This window comes from Saccopteryx leptura, chromosome X (genome assembly GCF_036850995.1).
Source record: "Saccopteryx leptura isolate mSacLep1 chromosome X, mSacLep1_pri_phased_curated, whole genome shotgun sequence".
NCBI classification, from domain to species: Eukaryota; Metazoa; Chordata; class Mammalia; order Chiroptera; family Emballonuridae; genus Saccopteryx; species Saccopteryx leptura.
The window spans coordinates 11,889,828-11,909,100 of NC_089516.1; the positions used below are offsets into that span (position 1 = coordinate 11,889,828).

The window sequence follows — 19,273 nt, forward strand, 5'->3', positions numbered from 1 at the left end:
TGCAGCCCCATGCTCCTTGATGATGCCTGTAGGTGTCACCGTGTCTCACCAAGGCAGTGAGGGGGTCGGTGCATTTCCTGGGGAGCACGTGTCCCCAGCCACGAGGCCCGCACAAGCCAGCACCGTGGCCCAGCTCACCTTCTGAAGGATCTTCCACACCTTCTGGTAGAATCCTACGGGCACCCTGTTGATGGCCCCGTCCAGCCTTCTCCGACGCAGCCACTGGCCCTGCCGCTCCCCCCAGCCGATGTGGTGGCCGCCCGAGTCCGATGAGGATGTGCCCGTGGGTGAGGACGGGGTGCTGGACCTCTGCAAGACAGACCGCGCGTGGCGTTCAGGAGCCCCGGAGCGGCGCCACGGAACAGCTCCACGAACTGCTCAAAGCACTGATCACTAGTTGCCCAGAGAGAAGCACGCCTCCTCGATCTGAGTCTCTTTCTTAAAACTGGATGAACTCTTCCACGCACTGGCTGGCTTACTGAACTGGGCCGGTGCACTGCGCCCAGCCCCACGAGGTAGCGCAGCAGCGAGCACCCCGGACCTGCCGGGACGCCGAGCAGGAGAGCGCAGTCTCTGGGGTCAGCTGCAACTCCCAGCTCGGCACCAGCTGCTGTGATCCTGACCCTGACCCCACTCTGGGCCCGACCTCATCTATCTGCACGGCGCGCTCATAGTCAGCCTCACTGGCTGAAGACACAGAACAGCCCCAGAGCACACCTAGCTGGTGGAAAGGGCTCACGGGGGTCAGCTGTTACTGGCAAGGCCTTCTAGCACTGCTGCAGGGGGACCCGGAGAGAGCCACTGGGCCTCGGAGCAGGTAAGTCCCCAGAGGTGCTGTGGCCCAGGGAGACAAATGCCAAAGTGCCCACTTCTACAGTGCCACAGAGACGTGGCAGTCACCTCCCCATAGAGCAGGTGCCACAGAAAACGCAACACATAACATGGAGTGGGGGTGGGGGTGGGCCTGGGGCCAAAACCCAAAAGAAAAGGCCTGGGAATCCCCAGTTAGGAATGAGGAGTGAGGGCCTCAGGGCGTGTGGTCTATGCACTGGTCCTTCTCAGTCTGCTGACTCCGTTCCCAGCACAGGGCTTTATCCTAATTCGGGGCGCGGCAGCCTTTGAGCCAGGAACCCGCTCAGCTGAATCAGAGGGAGAGGGCGGCGTCTCCTGCCTCCCTCCTTGCCTGAGGCCACCCTTATTCTGGCCTGCGTGGTGGCCGCTTTGGGCAGGCCGCCCATGACAGCAGAGGTGCTCCGAGAGGCTCCCCGCAGGGGCCTGGAGAGCAGGCCTGAACGTGGGGACTGCCCCCAGCAGCAGATGGGGCGAGGCCATGCGGGGCTCCCTCCCGTGGCATGGCTCCGGGCCCGCCTCCTTCCTGCCAATTGACTCTGATTCTAAGTGCCGGGTCTCCAGGTTGGAAAGGGATAACCCACGTCCTCCCACACACATTATATTGGTTCTGGACTAACTGGCACTTCCAGTTCTCAGTGCACAACATTACAGTGAGAGCATTGAGAAGGAAACCCAAATGTTAAGCATGCTACCAGGGCAGGAGGCAGCAGTGTTCTCTATGGGCTCATTTTGACTTCATCGGATCTTATTTTGAAAGGCTGTTAGGCTGGGTTATTCCACTGGGCTCATTACTGCCATTTAAATACGGCAACAATTAGATACAAATAAAAGTAATTACAGCCACACTCATCAATGACTCAGCTGGTTTCCTCCTCATTTCAGGAGGAAGATTCCGAGTTCAGAGTCGCCTCAGCGATTGCAGTTCTCCCTAGTCCTCCGCTTTATCTGAGGCCTCCTACCAAGCAGGGCCATTATGAGTACACAGAGCTGATGAGCACATGTGGGCAACGGGTCACCACGACGGCTCCACAGAAAGGCCCAGAAGCAATGCCTCTAAGGTTTCCGAGGTCCAGGACAAACAGAACTCGGTTTGAGAACTTTCTGACTTGCTTTCTAGACTCTTCTCATAATGACAGCCAAACGAAACCATTGAAACGTGTTCCAGTCCTCAGGAGTGAGGGGTGAAGGATGAGAAGCACGAGGACCGAGACAGCACACACAAGGAGGCGCGGTGAGGACGGGTTGGGACCAGCGTTTACCAGAGACTTGGAGGAGTGCGAACTGCTGGATGCGGCCTGGCTCACGGAGAAGAGCTACAAGACAAGGAGAGGCCACTCAGTCCTGAGCAGCGACACCAAGGGGCGCAGGCAGAGGAACGCAGGCCAGCGTGGACAGCATCCGCAGAAAGAGGGCGCCGCGATGCAGGCGGACGATTCTCACTCGGCAGCAGGCTCACAGCCCCAGAGACCCTGCGAGCAGTGAACTTGGGAAACACTCTCTCGGTATGAAGTGGTACCATGTTCTGGTCCAATGTGGAGGGTTCCTCATCAAGTTAGGACCCAATTTATTTTCCAAAGTCACAGCCATGAAATGCTAATCTTTGATGTTAAGAGTTGTGAAAATCTACAGAGGAGCAACAAAATAGCTAGACGCAGCATTTGGCATCTGGCGCCTGACTTTCAATAGATATTTGTTAAATGAACAAATAAGATCAGGCTGATGACCTTTGAGCAAATAAATACTTCCTCATCTAAAAATCCAGAATGCACCTTTAATAGTGTCTGCCACACTCATGTGCACCCACACATGCTGTTCTTGCAAAAGTGAACAAATTGAAAATGTCATGGCATCTATTAAATCTTGGACAGAAGAAATGTTTCCTTGATAGAAATAGCCAAATACAAAACTTGTATTTGGCTAACTGAACTTAAAGCCATCAACGGAGAAAGGTGATTGTTTTGTCCCCATAATATGCAAGGAAGCCAGGAACCGGAGGCAGAAGGAACCACCCATATTCCCAGGAAGGCGCCATGCGGATGAGACTAACCAGAGGGACGGTGCCACCGAGTGGCTGGCAAAGGAACATGTTTGGAAAGTCGGTTCTTTACTTGGAAAGAGCCTAAGTGTGAATGAGAGAGCACACGCGTTACCTGGGGACAACACAGAGAGCCGCGTGTCATTACATGATTCGTCCATTAGGAACACGATCAAGTCCCCTGGACGAAGGAGGAGGGCACATGGCACAAGGATGGCATCCTTACATTTTTTCCTTTCGGGGTTAAACCCCGCAGGCAATCTGGAGACAGGAACAGCAGTATTCTTTCTGCTGATATAATCAATGACCACATTTTGCTTTTTCCTATTTATTTCCCTTTTAATTGAACAGAAACTCCTGCAGAGGCAAAGCCTGGGACCATCCCTTTCACAAAGTATCCTAAACCCAAGAGTTCAATAAATGGATTCTGTTCAAAGGCCTGGGGCAAGGCCATTTCTCCTGCCTTCAAGGTCAGCACGCGGCCTGCCGCCAGCGCTGCCTGCCGCAGCTGCGGTGTCACCTCCACCCCAGCCTGTTTGAGGGGCAGAACCGTCCTCCCAAAGTTCACCCTCTGTATGCATAGCCTCGCTTCCCGCAGGCAAGCCGGAGAGAACATGAAGCACGCACAGTAAAGCGGGGACGAGACAAAGACGTTTCACCTGTCCGTCGGCACTAAATCGCCTGGTCATCTGAAAGTAAAAATACATTAGGAAATAAATAAATAAAGCAGTTTGAATCAAGGGCGCCCTGCTACTTCTGTCACCCTCTGGACAACCCAGGGAAGCGGAGGGCCAAGGGCAGGGTGTGACTCATTAGTGCCTCCAGACTCGGTCCGGTGGGTCAGCATTTGAAGTGGAGAAGAAAGTCCGAGCGCACGTCTAAGTGCAGGTCACGGTCAGAGGGAAGCTGCTTCCCACTGTGGGTCATGGTCAAGTCCTAGCTCGGGCCTGCGCGTCTGGACTGCAAAGCTGCTGGCTTGTATTCCTGCGAGGTCGGGTCGGAGGAATTTATTATGAATTCAATAAAAGTGAACAAAGAAAAGACACCTGTGGCCATAGATAACACAGGTATCGCGGGCATGCCCTGCTATTTCTAGATTTCTCTGGTCATTTCATTTGAAGGACACATTTGATGGAGAGATGATGCAGTTACTTTTTATACCACTCTACTTTTTATTTATTTATTTATTTATTTTTTACAGAGACAGAGAGAGAGTCAAAGAGAGGGATAGCTAGAGACAGACAGGAACAGAGAGATGAGAAGCATCAATCATTAGTTTTTTGTTGCGACACCTTAGTTGTTCATTGATTGCTTTCTCACATGTGCCTTGACCGCGGGCCTTCAGCAGACCGAGTAACCCCTTGCTCGAGCCAGCGACCTTGGGTCCAAGCTGGTGAGCTTTGCTCAAACCAGATGAGCCCGTGCTCAAGCTGGCGACCTCGGGGTCTTGGACCTGGGTCCTCCGCATCTCAGTCCAACACTCTATTAACTGTGCCACCGCCTGGTCAGGCTACCACTCTACTTTTTTTTTTTTTTTGTATTTTTCTGAAGCTGGAAACGGGGAGAGACAGTCAGACAGACTCCCGCATGCGCCCGACCGGGATCCACCCGGCACGCCCACCAGGGGCAAAGCTCTGCCCACCAGGGGGCGATGCTCTGCCCCTCCGGGGAGTCGCTCTGCCGCGACCAGAGCCACTCTAGCGCCTGGGACAGAGGCCACAGAGCCATCCCCAGCGCCCGGGCCATCTTTGCTCCAATGGAGCCCTGGCTGCGGGAGGGGAAGAGAGAGACAGAGAGGAAGGAGGGGAGGGGGGTGTGGAGAAGCAAATGGGCGCTTCTCCTGTGTGCCCTGGCCGGGAATCGAACCTGGGACTTCTGCACGCCAGGACGATGCTCTACCACGGAGCCAACCGGCCAGGGCCACCCACTCTACTTTTTAAATGGCTGTGCCTACTTTAAAGAGCAGGTCTTGGCAACAGCAGCAAACACGGGCAGGGCGTTTTCCGGAGTGTCCGTACAACATGCTGAAGTTGAGGGCGAGCACGTGTGAGTGCTCCGGGCGCTCTGGGAACAGGGTGTGTCCACCTTCCAGGACCGAGGGGTCCCACGTCCTCTACAAAGAGCGGGCTGACTCCGCACGCCCTGGGTTTCCATCGCTTTCTGAGGTGAGCCCGAGTAGGAAAACCACTTGTCCCCGGTACTCTCGCCACCGAGGGCTCTTCTCACCTGTTTCATCTCACTCCGCAGCCTGTTAATGCCACTCCTCTCGGTTTTGGTGACTCCAGTGTGTCCCACCTCATGGATGGAGATGGCAGGACTGGATGTGGAGGAATGGATTGGTCGCACTGGAGGGGAAACAAATGTAGTTCTTAGAAACTATATAGTGCACTGCTGGGGAGCTCAGTTGGTTAGAGCATCATCCCGATGCACCAAGGCCGCGGGTTCGATCCCCAGTCAGGGCACACACAAAAATCAACCAATGAGTGCATAGATAAGTGCAACAACACAGTGATGTTTCTCTCTCTCTCTCTCTCTCTCTCTCTCTCTCTCTCTCTCTCTCTCCTCTGCCCTCTCTCTGCCTTCCCATCTCTAAAATCAATAAATAAAAATTTTAAAAGAACTATACAGCATTTGCCCGGAGTAAGGATGTGGTTATTTTTATCCACGCCTCTCCCCCACTCGAGTATAAACTCCATTAGAGGAGGCCTCGCGTGCTCTGGGCCGTGCCGTCTCCCGCACCTGGCGCCATACCCGCTACCCAGCCTGGGCTCCACGTGCAGCACCTGAGCGAACTCATGAGAGTGGACATCGCTCAAGCAGCATGCAGAAAAGACCGGGTGGTCAGAAAACCCTTCCAGGAATTGGATATTTTAAAAAAATAATGTCTTTACTTCTCCAAAAACACACCTTCCTTGTAGAACACAGACTGCCTACTTAAGGGCCCTTGGGACCGGAGAGGAAAATCCTGGGCGAGCCAGCCAAGGGCTGCAGACAGAAGATGCTGCCAGCACGGGAGCGATCGGCAGGGAGGCCGCCATCATCTCGCCCCCAGCCTGCGGCAGCAGCTCGGGATCACGCCTGTCTGCAGCCCTGTCCCCGCTCATTGGTTCTCCACACTGCGGTCACAGCGATCACTTTAAAGGCAAGTGTGATCATGTCCCCGTCCACTTGGAACCCCTCCAGGCCTAGCTGTGTCTTCAGGATAGGGCCTAGCCAATCCTCCCATGGGGGACTTGAACCCCACTTCCCCTCTTAGTGCACCACTCGGGCCAGCCACAGGTGTGGTGGTTCGCACAGCTGCTCCGTGCTGCAGGCCCAGCTCCATGAGCGCATTGCCTGCACACCCTGCCTCCCCTGCAGCCGTGCCTCCCCTGCAGCCGGGCGGTGGAAGACTCTGCCCAGGGGAGGAAGACAAATAAGGAGCCAGATGGCACCAACATTTAAAGGACAACAGAAAGGGAGGAGCCCATAAAGAAAACAATTGATTGGTTGCAGGGGACGGAGGGACGCTGGGAAAGACGGCAAAAGGGTCTGGGACGCTATGCGGGGCCTGTATAGGGTGAGCACTAGCTGGAAACACTGATCTCGGACATCTGAGGATTTCATCAAAATCCTAAGACTATTGGAGGTTCCTGATCTATAAAAATTGAACAATTACAAAAGACAATGAACAAATGATGTTATACGTCAAAAGATAGGAAGGACCTCTTCTGGCCTTGCTTGCAATTAGACATATTTATGGCTTTCAAGTGACATTATTCTGTTTCTAGTAAGCATCTATAGCTTTATATCTAATAACCAAATTTTAGTAATTATCTGTGTCAAAGCATGTATATCATTTTCATGAGCAGAACACATTAAATATTTATCTTCTATATTTCCATTTCAAGGACTGGGCATTGGAGAGAACTGAAAATTACTTTTGGAAAAGGATGTCGAACACTCCTCCTTCAGAAAAGAAGAAAAGCCACCAAGCCCCATCTGTATGGCTTGATGCCGTCTTTGTGAGCTGGCTGGTGTACACTCTGGGGGAAAATATGAAATACTCAATGTCCTTCTTATTAAATAAAAGGAATGACAGCCCACACTGCGTTTCTTTGGCTTGATGAAATAAATTCACAAATGTGTCTACAAATCATTTCGCTTTATTATGAGAAGGAGAGATGATAATTGCTTCAATTATAATTAGAGAGCATTTGAGAACAGAATTCCACCAGGACTTAGGCAATTCTGTTTCCTAGCACTGCAAACTGGTTCCGGTATGGATAAAAACCGAGCGGGCCAGCCTGGGACGAAGCAGACTCACTCAGCAGGAAGCCGTGAGGTCGTGGACGGTTCTTCTCTGGGCCCATAAAGGGGACTGGAGTCTGGCAGAGGACACGTCTGTCCGAACCAAAGGTAGGGCACTCGGTGTTCAGAAGGGACGTCCCTTTCATCCCGACACCCAGGTTACCTCACTCCTAACACCCGTGCACAGCGACAGTGCCCGGCCCTGGCAGGAGAGCAGCAGGCCAGGGTGCAGGGGTGTGCCCACCACACCGGGGACCACAGCGCTCCCAGCAAGCGGCCACAGAGCCCTAGCTGGCACCTTGCACCTGCCACTCCATCTCAGTAAAGTAGGAGCCTTACCCTCCTACATTATACGCCCCATTGCAGTTACTGATGTGGATTTGTATAAATAAAGCCGCTGCAGGTGGCGCTGGATGCATCAGTCAGGCGCTCTCCGGCCCCCTCCCTGCAGAGGTGAAACAAGCGTTTACTTACCGCTTCTTTCAACGCCGAATTCCTTCCCACTTAGAATATGGTGCAGGAGATTTTTCATATCGAAAGGGCTGAGGTTCATCAAACTTTCGGAGGCTTCTTCTCCTAAAAACAAACACCTTGTAAGAGTCCCAGACACAGGGCTGGTGGTCGGTGAAGGTAGTCAGGTGGGCCCTGGGGGTGCTGACAAATGACGCCCTGCTCAGGTCACCGCCCCGCTGCTTCAGGGCTGCCACACTGATCGTGGTGATTCTAAATGCTACTGTTTAAGTTGTGTCATTTCTTAACTCCCGAATGCCTATTTTCCACATGGTAATGCTCCCGACCCTGGGGTGCGTCTCCTCTCGCAGGTGATTGGCGTATTTCGGTTGGCCGGATTCCTGCCAGCAGGTGTGTTATGAAATGGGGGCAGAGCTCACTGCAAGGGGCCGCAGTGAGAAAGACATCAGGACCAGGACGAGGGCAGAGGACTCTCATGCCCCGCCCCTGACATGTGCGCTTCGACACCGTGTGCTGGATGGTGTGGCCGTTTACGTCTGAGCCAGGAAGCAGGTGAAGCAGGAGCCCGTGCAGAGGCGCAGAAGCCCGGGTTCCCGAGGACTTGGGTAGCGCTCCCCGGGCTGACCGGCAGGAGCCCCTCCATGCTTTGCACCTGAGCAGTTCAGGCTCCGAGCCAGCTCCGTGGCCATCACCTGGATGATCAGCCCGATCCGGAGCCTGAGCATCTCCACGAAGAGGCTGGGCTGTGCCCTGACGTACATGGCCAAGTAGACCACGATCTCCTGACGGAGACACGGGGAGACAGCGTTTCAGAGGCCGGGGAGGCGGAGGCCCCTGCAGCCCCCAGGAGGCCGCAGCCCTGCCCCTCCCGACCAGCTGACCTGCGTGAGCACGGCGATGCTGATGTCCTGCCCGCTGGCTTCGTAGATGAGTTTTGTGAGCTCCTCGGGGGGAAGAGGCCTAGGAAGGAGGGGCAGGGTACAAACACCGTGAAAGATACCTAAGTTGTGTCTCCTCACCCTCCAGGGAAGATCCATATTTTCCCGCTGGGAGCTCCCGAGTGAGTGTCTTTAAAAAGGCCCTCTGCCCGGATGGTGGACGCGCTGATGTGTTCCCCTGGGCGCCCCCGAACCCGAGGCCCGGGCTGAAGACTTACGCAGAGATGATCTTCTCCCGAGGCTCTGGCGGCAGGCCCACTGTGAGCTGCGTCTGGTGCGACAGCAGGTCGGTGCAGGCCTACTCGTTTACGGGAAAAGGTGACGGGGTGGGCGAGACAGGCAGAGAGGGAGGGAGGGGGAGGTGAGCAAATCCAAGGGGGAACGCTACTGCCAATAAGACCATAAATTTACCTTTGCAAATTTTATGACCTAGGTTGCCATTTCTATGAATAATTCATTCATATACTCCAGACTGAACAGTCCGGGCAGGACCGCATCCCTGTGAACTGTGTCCCCGATATGTGGCCCCAGGCAGGCCTGCTAGTGGGAATTTTCCGCCCAGCCCCTGCGGCGAGCACTCTGATATGCCACATTTCCTGATGTGCCACAAGGAGGATGAGTTGTCGTGAGTCCTAATATACCAATGTTAAGGGTTAATAACTATATTATAGTCTTAAATTGTGTTTCCCCGTTATTCACATATAATAAATACTATCCCCACACCATAACGCTGAACTTGAATGTCTTAGAAAGCAGTTCTGGATTCTGCAAGGCCATGGGGTTAAAAATATTAATGATGATTACACTGTGGATGTACAGAAATAAGAGAGCGTTGTTTAAGACGGTGCCAGGCCGTAGAGTGTTTTCGTTTTATTTCCTGGTAAACCTCTTTCTGCAGCTAAGAAGAAACAAGCTAATCAACTTCAATTTCATTTCCTCCTCCGCTTCCAGGAGCAGTGGGAGGTCAGGAGAGGAGGCCGGCTGCTCCACCTGTATATTGTTAAATAACTGGTTTCCTTCACCAATAAGAGGTGCTTGCCTCCAGCTTTCTTTCTTTCTTTCTTTTTTAAAGAGAGAGGAAGAAGATAGAGAGACAGACTCCCGCATGCGGCTCAACCGGGATCCACCCGGCGACCCCCGTCTGGGGCTGATGCTCGAATCAACCGAACTATCCTCAGTGCCCTGAGCCACACTTGAACCAATCGAGCCACTGACTGTGGGAGGGGAAGAGGGAGAGAAGGGAAGAGGGGGAGGGGGAGAGAAGCAGACGGTTGCTTCTCCTGTGTGCCCTGAGCAGGTATGAAACCCAGATGTCCGCATGCCGGGCTGATGCCCTGTGCTCTGAGCCAACCTGCCAGGGTGCCTCCAGCTTTCCTAACAGGAAGAGGGCATGGAGCGAGAAAGGACAGACGAACATCAGCACAGTGCCTGACCTCGGCCAGGACCTCCACTCTCTTCCTGAGCAGGCCGGAGATGTAGCGGATCAAGCCCCACTCCTGGCTCAGGCCCGCTTTCCCATAGAGCTCGCCGAGGAGGCTCTGGACTGTGACCCCGTGCTGTCCGGAGAGATCTGTGTCCCAGCTGGGGCCCCTGTGGAGACAGCAAACCCAGAAGTATGGCCCGGAGCGTGGCAGGCCGGACTCTCTCGCAGCAGAGCTCACTTGGCAGGGAGTGGAATGAATCACTGCGCCCTCTGCCGAGCGCTCGGGGCCTCCCACTGCGTCTCAGGACTGGCTTGAGTCTTACCAAAGCATCCCTTCTGTCCATTTTTTTTTGTGACAGAGACAGATAGACAGGAAGGGAGAGAGATGAGAAGCATCAATTCTTCATTGTAGCTCCTTAGTTGTTCATTGATTGATTTCTCATTTGTGCCTTGACTGGGGGGCTACAGTATAGTAAGTAACCCCTTGCTCAAGCCAGTGACCTTGGGGTCATGTCTATGATCCCACACTCAAGCCAGCGACCCAAGCGCTCAAACTGGTGAGTCTGCACTCAAGCTGGTGACCTCAGGGTTTCGAACCTGGGTCCTCCGCATCCCTGTCCGAAGTTCTAACCACTGCAGCACCGCCTGGTCAGGCCCTTCTGTCCATTTGAAACAGAAGCCTAATATCAGGAAACGGTAAGATCCTGATTTCACCCAGCATCCTTGTCCTGAGAGGCCAGCGTGAGCACGCGGAAAAGGGGACAGAAGTCTGTTCGTAGTGACCCAGATAAATTCAGTGGTACAGTCCTGACCAAGCTTGCTGGGAGGCCAAGAAGACTAGGACAGAATGAAGGAGACTAGAGAAAGCTTGGCCTAGGCAAGACCAGAAACTTACTTTATTACATACAGAAGGTATAGAATGTCTGCTTGCTCTTGCAGATTCGAACAGTCTTTCAGCTGCTCAACCAGCTTCTCACAGTCCACGTCGCCACGGTCGTCTCTGGGCCACTGGAAGTCCTCTTCGCGGGCCTGGCCATACCAAAGCCAAAAGCGGGGGAGAAGGGCTGAGCACGCGGACTTTGGGTTGGTAAGTTACACATCCACCTGTCACTGGGCTCCAGCTTTTGAGCGAATACTTTCTGGCCTTTTATTTATGTGCTTTACTACTTTTGATCAGTGAATCACTCTGTTAGTCACTGTTTGCAAGAGATTGGACTGGCCTGACCAGGCGGTGGCGCAGTGGATAGAGCGTCGGACTGGGATGCCGAGGACCCAGGTTCGAGACCCCGAGGTCGCCAGCTTGAGCGCAGGCTCATCTGGTTTGAGCAAAGCTCACCTGCTTAGACCCAAGGTCACTGGCTCCAGCAAGGGGTTACTCGGTCTGCTGAAGGCCCACGGTCAAGGCACATATGAGAAAGCAGTCAATGAACAACTAAGGTGTTGCAATGAAAAACTAATGATTGATGCTTCTCATCTCTCTCCGTTCCTGTCTCTCTGTCCCTATCTATCCCTCTCTCTGACTCTCTCTCTGTCTCTGTAAAACAAAAAAACAAAACAAAACAAAACCCCCCAAAAAACAAAAAAAAGAGACTGGACTGAACAGGTTGAAATATGTACGCATTTTACTTCTGCCAAGTTCAAAACAGCAAAACTAACCCCTAAAACTAACATTATAAGTATTAGAACTTACGCCAGCAGTTGTGTGGGATAAAATTACGGGAGATTTCTGGATGAAGTAACAAATTATGGGAACCAGCAAGGAAGATCCTGAGATTTACTGTCCTGAGAATCTTCTCTGGTTTTTGTACCCTACTCTGTGAGTAGCCCGGCCTCGGTGGCCTGGCACAGACAGGGCGGACTAGGTACGGAGAAGGCTTATTTCCTTGAGTGTGACACAGATTGTGACAAGTGGGAAGAAACTCAGTAGCGTTTCCTATATGCAAAACATAAAAGTTTGCATCAAATTCAATGTGTATGCTGACACAAAGCAGATTCTAGACAACTGAATGGCTTCACATGGAAACCTAGAACTTCTAATCCTAAAAGTCCTGGGTATCAAGAAATACGCTCTTTCTTTTGAGTTCAACCATTTAAAAGACTTCTTGGGACTATACCAGCATCAAATAATATTATACTTAGCCCTGGCCAAGTGGCTCATTGGCTAGAGCGTTGTCCTGGTACGCTGCGATTGTGGGTTCGATCCCTGGTCAGAGCAAATCCGAGAAGCAACCAATGAACGCACAACTAAATGGAACAACTAAGTGGAACAAGTTGATGCTTCTTTGTCTCTCTCCCCCTTCTTCTCTTTCTCTCCTTTCCTCTTTCTTTCAAATCAATGGGAAAAATTAAATAAAAAAGAACTTTACATTTGTTTAAAAAATGATTCCAAGTGTTTCACCTGTTTTAGGAGTGGCTGAGGAGAATCCACAAGATTCAGCGATTTACGGTGGGCACTTAGAACTCTGGTTGGCAAAGCCATGTGAGCAACTGGAAAACAAAAGAATAAAGAGAATTCTTTTGAGGAGGAGAAAGGATAAAATATTTAAGAGGTACAGTGGTTATTCCTTATTCAATACAAACCAACTAAAGGAACGATTACTTATTTTGTTTAATTAACTTCAAGACTTGATTGTGGAGCCACATCCTGTGCTGAACACACAAGCAGGACGCAGGTCTTGCTGTAAGAAATAAAATTTCACTTTTCCCTCCTGGAATTCAGGGAAAAATTACATAGCAACTTAGGACTGGAGTGAGCCTTAGAAGTGATCGAGCCCAACCTCCTTTTCTCTCAGATGAGGAAACTGAGAATCGGAGAGGGCAGAGCATCTGGCCAAGGTCACTGGCTCTCATGACAGAGGTGCACTACAGGGCGTTAGGGCTTCTGGTTTTTAGCCACTTTGGGAAGTCATCATTATTGATCTTTATTCATTAAGCCATCTGTATCTTCCAGGCTGTATCATATCATCTTGGGAAAATAGGAAGTTTTCAAGGTAAAGATGAGGCATATTTGAAAGGCATTTATAGACTTCCAGGTGACATTAGTGAATTAAACATACGTTTTACTTTTACTTCCACTCAAACCCCGACCAACATTACAGAAAAAATGTTTTACAACAATACATTTAGAAGTGGGGAAGCTGAGGGATGAAAGATGACTGATTTAGCTGATACAAGGCAACCAAACCCAAGTCTGCAGGGGCAAAACTAAGAAGCAGTCAGAGTTCCATCAGAGAGTCCTCAGAAGTCTCGGGCGCTGCGGCCCCATGTACTGTGGAGTGGGGCGTCCCCAGGGACCGGCGCAGAATAGGGAGGACTGGGGATTGCGGGGTGCGAAGCAGTCGGCCCCCTCGGTGGCCTCTCAACTCCACAGAGCTTGGCAACTGCCTTGCTCCCCCGACAGAAGGCTAGAGGGTCTTTCTGAGGAGGGTAAAGGGGAGGGTCTCTGGAGTGGGGGCCGACTGGCCTGTCTGAAGGCCGGGGTGTACTTCTTAGGGGAAAGAAGGATCCGAACCTCACCTAACAAAGAGGAGTCTCCAGTGAGTGTGGGGAAGCTGGCCAGCCTACACTCACAAACCCAGCAGGCCCCACCAACGCACGGGGAGATTCTCAGGCACGAGCGGATACCAAGGATACCCTGTACTGAGGGACAGACTCTAATGGAAGATAGAAACAAACCGGAAAAACTGACTTGGGGGAAATGGGAACCATTTAGGGAGAAGAAAGTAAAAAAACAAAACCAAAAACCCTGTATACACGAAACAAGAACGGATGCTATTCAGAGGAAAGAGATTGAAAACATGATGACAAAAGTGAGAAAACTTGATGGAGGAGATAGAATGAAAAGCTGAAGCACTTGCCCTCAGAGCACAAGACAAAGAAATGGAAGGCAGAAGATACACGATAAAGACTTCCCCAGGAGGTCGACACTGAAATCGGGAGTACCCGAGACAGAACAGAGAAAATGCAGTGAAGGAAATGGGCCAAGAAATTATTCAGAAAAACTTGATGGACTGAAAAACATAAATTTCTCTATTGAAAGGCCCAATAAGGAACCAACACTGTGGAGGAAAAGACACCCAGATCAAGGCCCATGGGGATGAGTAACCAGAGGGACAGTGCCACCAAGTGGCTGGCAACGGAACATGTCGGGAAAGTCTGTTTCACGCTGGCAAAACAGCCCGCATGCCATTCAAGATTGCCCTGCACTCTCTCAGACCCAGGTATGCAACAGGCTTAGAGCTCAGTCAGCCAGACCAGACACGCACGGATTCCAAGAGAAGTAGTGGACCTGAGAAATTCCTGGATATGATTGGCCTGCTGGAGATCCGTATTGAGAGGCTATTGGAAAGTGTAAAAAGGAAGCAGGGCAGATTAAAAGGGCAACTGTTAGGTTTAGAAAAAAAAACAAAACGATAATATAAGCATAGTATACTACGATGCTCAGTTGGGAATATTTTCATACATATAATAATATAAGGAGGGAATACTGATTTTTTTTTTCTTTTTTTTTTCTTTTTTCATTTTTCTGAAGCTTGGAAACAGGGAGAGACAGTCAGACAGACTCCCGCATGCGCCCGGCCGGGATCCACCCGGCACGCCCACCAGGGGCGACGCTCTGCCCACCAGGGGGCGATGCTCTGCCCATCCTGGGCGTCGCCGTGTTGCTACCAGAGCCACTCTAGCGCCTGAGGCAGAGGCCACAGAGCCATCCCCAGCGCCCGGGCCATCTTTGCTCCAATGGAGCCTTGGCTGCGGGAGGGGAAGAGAGAGACAGAGAGGAAAGCGGGGCGGAGGGGTGGAGAAGCAAATGGGCGCTTCTCCTGTGTGCCCTGGCCAGGAATCGAACCCAGGTTCTCCGCACGCTAGGCCGACGCTCTACCGCTGAGCCAACCGGCCAGGGCGGGAGTACTGATTTAACTGAACTTAACTATATTGGCAGGTTAGGGAACAGCTAAATCCTCACCCAATAAGAGAAAGTCCAAAGATAACTGAATAAAGTCAAAGCATCAAAAGACAGCACTATACTCACATTATTTTAGAAATGCGGAGATATGTAAATGTCAGAAGAAACAAGCAAGAGTTGAAAGTGGTCTCTAAGAAGGACAGTGGGGACAGGAGGGGTGAGGCAGGAAACATCTGCATTTTGTTGTCTTTTCAAACCCTTTGATTTTTAAATTATGCTCAAGCATCACTTTGATTTAAAAAATGTTCTTTTAACGAGCAGAAAAGAGTTGGTAACATACAGGGCATTTCCAAACCCTTTGCTTTTGCCATCACGGAAAGTATGTCCCGAGTGGAGTGGACGGCGCTGAAAACATGGCTGTCTTCTGAAGTCTTCTTACGAAGAGGGGGCAGATAGCACTTCAAGGATGTGCTTTGCAGGAGGTGGTTGATATACTGGTCAAGTTCGTCCTGGCTTTCTGTAATTGGACAGGCAAGCAAAAGAGCCAATGAAAAGAAGCTACAGAAATATTCTAAAGGTGTAATAGTGACTATGTGTAGCACGCAGCACTGAATAAATTCGGTGGAAGACATTTTGACCCAGGTATTTGCACTCCACTCCACCCCTGGAGAGTAAAGACATTTACAGAGATAATGTATGTGTTTATCAAGTTACTGTTTGGAAAAACTTCATCCTAGCAAGAGAAAAAAAAATCGGTCAAGATGGTATTTCTATGACATGAATCAAATATAAGACAGGCTGAGGGCCAACAGCTGACATCTGATCTTTTTGTTTTAATTTGGCATGGGTGAGCTAAGCATTATGGAACCCTCAGCCCTAATCCCAAGTACTGTCCAAAAGTAAAAAACAGACTTCAACCCCAAATCCTGTTCAGTTAAAGAAAAGTTGTATACATAGGATTTCAGCGCTCATATCCAATCAAGCCTAGATACATTCTACCATTCCTTTGAAAATTCAATCCCTGCGTGTCTGTCTTTAGAATAGATTTTGTGTCAAGTCCTCAGTCCTGAAACACTTTGTTCCTCTAGGTTTAAAAAAGCCCCACTTTTGCAGTTTAAATTTTGAAAGTGGTATTTATTTTAATGCCAACAAGTTTCTAAAGCCTTTTTGTTATGCTAATTACAGTTATTTTCTGTGTTTGCATCTTATGGCAATTTTATCACAATGCCAAGTTTTCGGTAAATTCAATGAACCGCCTGCAAAGACCTTCTTAGCTCTACCTTGCTTGTAGGTCTCTTCCAAATATCCTCCCAAATCCAAATCGCTATCAGGGCTGAATCTCCCTTCGCTGGTATCATCATCGAATAACTTCTCATCACAGTCTGGATCCAGGAAGGTCAGATACGTGTAGAAGGAAGTGGTGAGAAATTCCGACAGGCTCCCTAATTTTACCCTGCCAAGGAGACACTATGTTAGTGACATACTATAGGTATGTGTGGACAAACTTGCACTAATGAGTCATGGAGAGACCTCTCAACATCCAGGTGGCACTTTCAGCCAGTATCGATAAATACGTCACTCTATAGTAGTCAGCCAAGAAATGAAAATGATAATGCAGTAACAGGTATAAAGTAGAAGCACACAGCATATTAACAGCCAAAATGAATCACACTGACTTCTGACTCCCGACCCCGACACAAGTAGAAATCTTATTACCGAACCAACCAAAGTTTTTACAGAATGTTATCAAATGAACTACTTTTAAAGCAGGCCATGCAATTGAATTCATAGGTTCTTAAGCTTCAATGGGCAAATGGACTATATCCTAAGGGGGAATAGGCCTGAGGGGAACGTAAGACTTTCCTTCATAAAGTAGTAACTCCCCCACTACAGCCCTGGGGTCAGTTCTAGTGATGGTTTTGCCCTGAGGTTGAGGGACAGGGGAGGGTGAGGTGGAGGGGGGGGGGAGACAATGGAAAGTTTCTCTGTTATCAAGTTGAAAGGAGTCAGGTCAAAGGTGGAAGGGCAGTAATTCAACAGCAAGCTCCTGCACGCATCTAGTGTGAGTTCAGCTTCTTTTAGACCCCCAGACGTTAAGGAAAAGACAAAATGAAATTCAGCTGTAACCCTCAAGAACGTAGGAAAGCTAGCCAGAGGAGCCCAGGCAGTCCTGTTTGGTGCCCTGGTTCTCTGAATCGCCGCCATACCGTATCCAGGAGGCCCTCGGTATCCAGGAGGCCTCGGGTTCCTGTGAGCCCCCAGCACGCGCCGCAGGGGGTCAGAACCTGGGTTTGGGATTCTCACTTCTTACTCTAAAGCACCATGCTTCTGTGGTCAGTTGGTATGAAAAATGGGAGAAGGGTAGCAAGAGACTTTAAGAAAAGTCAATGTTACTTTTATTTTTTTTAAATCATAAATTACCTAGCTCCTCCAAAATATCCATCCTCTAGTTTTCTAATTGTAGAAAGAACAGCAGGGTGAATGTCTGAGCCATCATTTGCTAAGGAGAAAAAAAAAAAGAATTAGTTAATCTGGGAATACTTTTTTTTTTTTTTTGCAGGGGGAGGGGGAATGCACTGAAATGTATTCATCAACACAATCTAATTAAAATACATTTGCCATAGAAGATTCCTGATCTAAGAATCTGAACTGCTGAGAGCCCCCTTCAAAGCTTAGCTCTGTCATAGGAGCCGCTTTCAACATTGGAAAAAGGGCCCAAAGCAACCGTGGGATGTGAATCGGGCAGATAAGGCCAGGGAGTTACTGAGCATGGTGTGCGTGATGGGGAAGGTGAGCGTGGGTCTGCCCGTCATCCGCCAGCAGGTGCACAGGTAGGCCAGCTCGATCCGGAGCATCTCCACGATCATCTCGTTGTCCAGCGCCAGGTAGAAGTGATGCTGGTCAGTGAACTGCAAGGCAGAACAGGCCCAGTGAGAGGCTGGCCTTCGCTGCCCTCGACACAGCCTCAGGTGGCCTTCACGGCAGCACTAATCCCTGTGCTGTGTTCCAGAGAGGAGGCTCAGCCCTCGCTGTAATCCGCCTACCACGGGGCTCTCCTTGCAATCAGACAAATCGATCTGTCGCCTGCCCAGGAGCCGCGGAAAGGAGAGGTGCGCGGCTAGGTCTATTTACAGCTGCTCAGATGGGGATGTAAGCACCTGGCCCAACACCGCTGTCTCTGAAAGGAAATCAATAACTCCTTAATCCCCACTCTCCCGGGCTGCGGGCCTCGGAGAGCTTCCCACATGAGGGCACTGAGAGCAGGGGAGATGCGGAGGCCGTGTCTGCCTGGCTGATGGCCTGGTTAATGTGAACGAAAGGCAGCGTGGCCTGATGTTGATGGAAATCAAACTGTTCTTCGGCCTCTGGACTAGCCCATGCTCAGTCCGGGCTCTGGTCTGAAATTTGTTATGAAAGGAAATAACTCACAAGATTTAAGCCAGCCATGTAGGTTAGGGTGAGAAACAGCAACCTGGGGCTTCTGAGGCCAGACCGACTGTGTGCCTAGCAGTGGGAGTCTGTGTCCCCTGTGGACAAAGTGATACCACACTTGGTCTTTCTAGCTGCCCAAATGAATGCAAACCGTTTGCTCTGGGTTCCACAGGACTAGTTTCCGTTGGAAACCAACCTCTGAAGGAAAAATTCCATCATCAATTCAGTCAGGATCCCATCAAAGGCGCTGGGGCCTGAAAATCAGACTGGCTCTGTGGTACACGGAGGGCCTGATGGCACTTTAAGCAAGGGTGAGGGACTCTTGTGATCAGAGGCACAAGGGCTGTGCGTCAAGTGACATGTCACTAGCAAATTTGCAAAGTGGTGTGAATTTCACTACTACTCATGACTGGAAGTGGTAACACTCAATTCGATGCCGGCGACACTCACTGAGCTCCTACTATGAGTAAAGAACGGCAGGAGGTAATGGGTGTCATCTCGTGTGCGTCCATTGGAACAGACGCAGGCACATTCTACCACAAAGGGGCTCAGCAGCAAGAAGAGACCTTAAACAAAAGATGCTTGTTGGTCTGCCACTGGCCTGCTCTTCTCACCTGCGGTGTGAAAGTGAATATCTGGTTCCTAATCACATAGAGTTTAGATGTCCCAAGGACGCCAATGTGCCGATACGGTCGCCCACTCAATTTCATATTCTTATTCCGTCCTATTGGAAAAATAAAGGAGAAATTGGTATTGGGGTCAATACAGTAACATCTCATCCAACTGACTTCGGCTAACACTGAACTTATTTTTATGTCGAACACCGACTGTGGGGTTTGGTTTTTCTAACGCCATTGTCCTTCTTTAAACAGGACAAAAGTGAATTAAAAACACATCCCACTCCCTCTCCATGCATGTACTGTACACGA

General features: G+C 50.5%; 1 protein-coding gene across 5 annotated transcripts in view; it reads right to left on the reverse strand.

Moving 5' to 3' along the window:
• The window catches only part of PHKA2 (phosphorylase kinase regulatory subunit alpha 2), a 72,207-nt gene that overhangs the window by 9,281 nt on the left and 43,653 nt on the right, over positions 1-19,273 (reverse strand). For 2 of the 5 annotated variants that reach the window (XM_066356885.1, XM_066356883.1), the window contains 16 exons: positions 18,959-19,068; positions 17,677-17,821; positions 17,334-17,412; positions 16,193-16,365; positions 15,253-15,429; positions 12,408-12,496; positions 10,905-11,038; positions 10,020-10,176; positions 8,805-8,884; positions 8,530-8,608; positions 8,301-8,430; positions 7,652-7,753; positions 5,114-5,232; positions 3,547-3,576; positions 2,112-2,165; positions 139-309 (listed from right to left, as the gene is read on the reverse strand). In XM_066356885.1, coding sequence (XP_066212982.1) covers positions 139-309; positions 2,112-2,165; positions 3,547-3,576; positions 5,114-5,232; positions 7,652-7,753; positions 8,301-8,430; positions 8,530-8,608; positions 8,805-8,884; positions 10,020-10,176; positions 10,905-11,038; positions 12,408-12,496; positions 15,253-15,429; positions 16,193-16,365; positions 17,334-17,412; positions 17,677-17,821; positions 18,959-19,068 — 1,829 coding nt within the window. Of the gene's footprint in view, positions 1-138; positions 310-2,111; positions 2,166-3,546; positions 3,577-5,113; positions 5,233-7,072; positions 7,271-7,647; positions 7,754-8,300; positions 8,431-8,529; positions 8,609-8,804; positions 8,885-10,019; positions 10,177-10,904; positions 11,039-12,407; positions 12,497-15,252; positions 15,430-16,192; positions 16,366-17,333; positions 17,413-17,676; positions 17,822-18,958; positions 19,069-19,273 lie in introns of those variants that run through there. The other 3 variants (XM_066356884.1, XM_066356886.1, XM_066356887.1) reach the window with 3 other exon arrangements.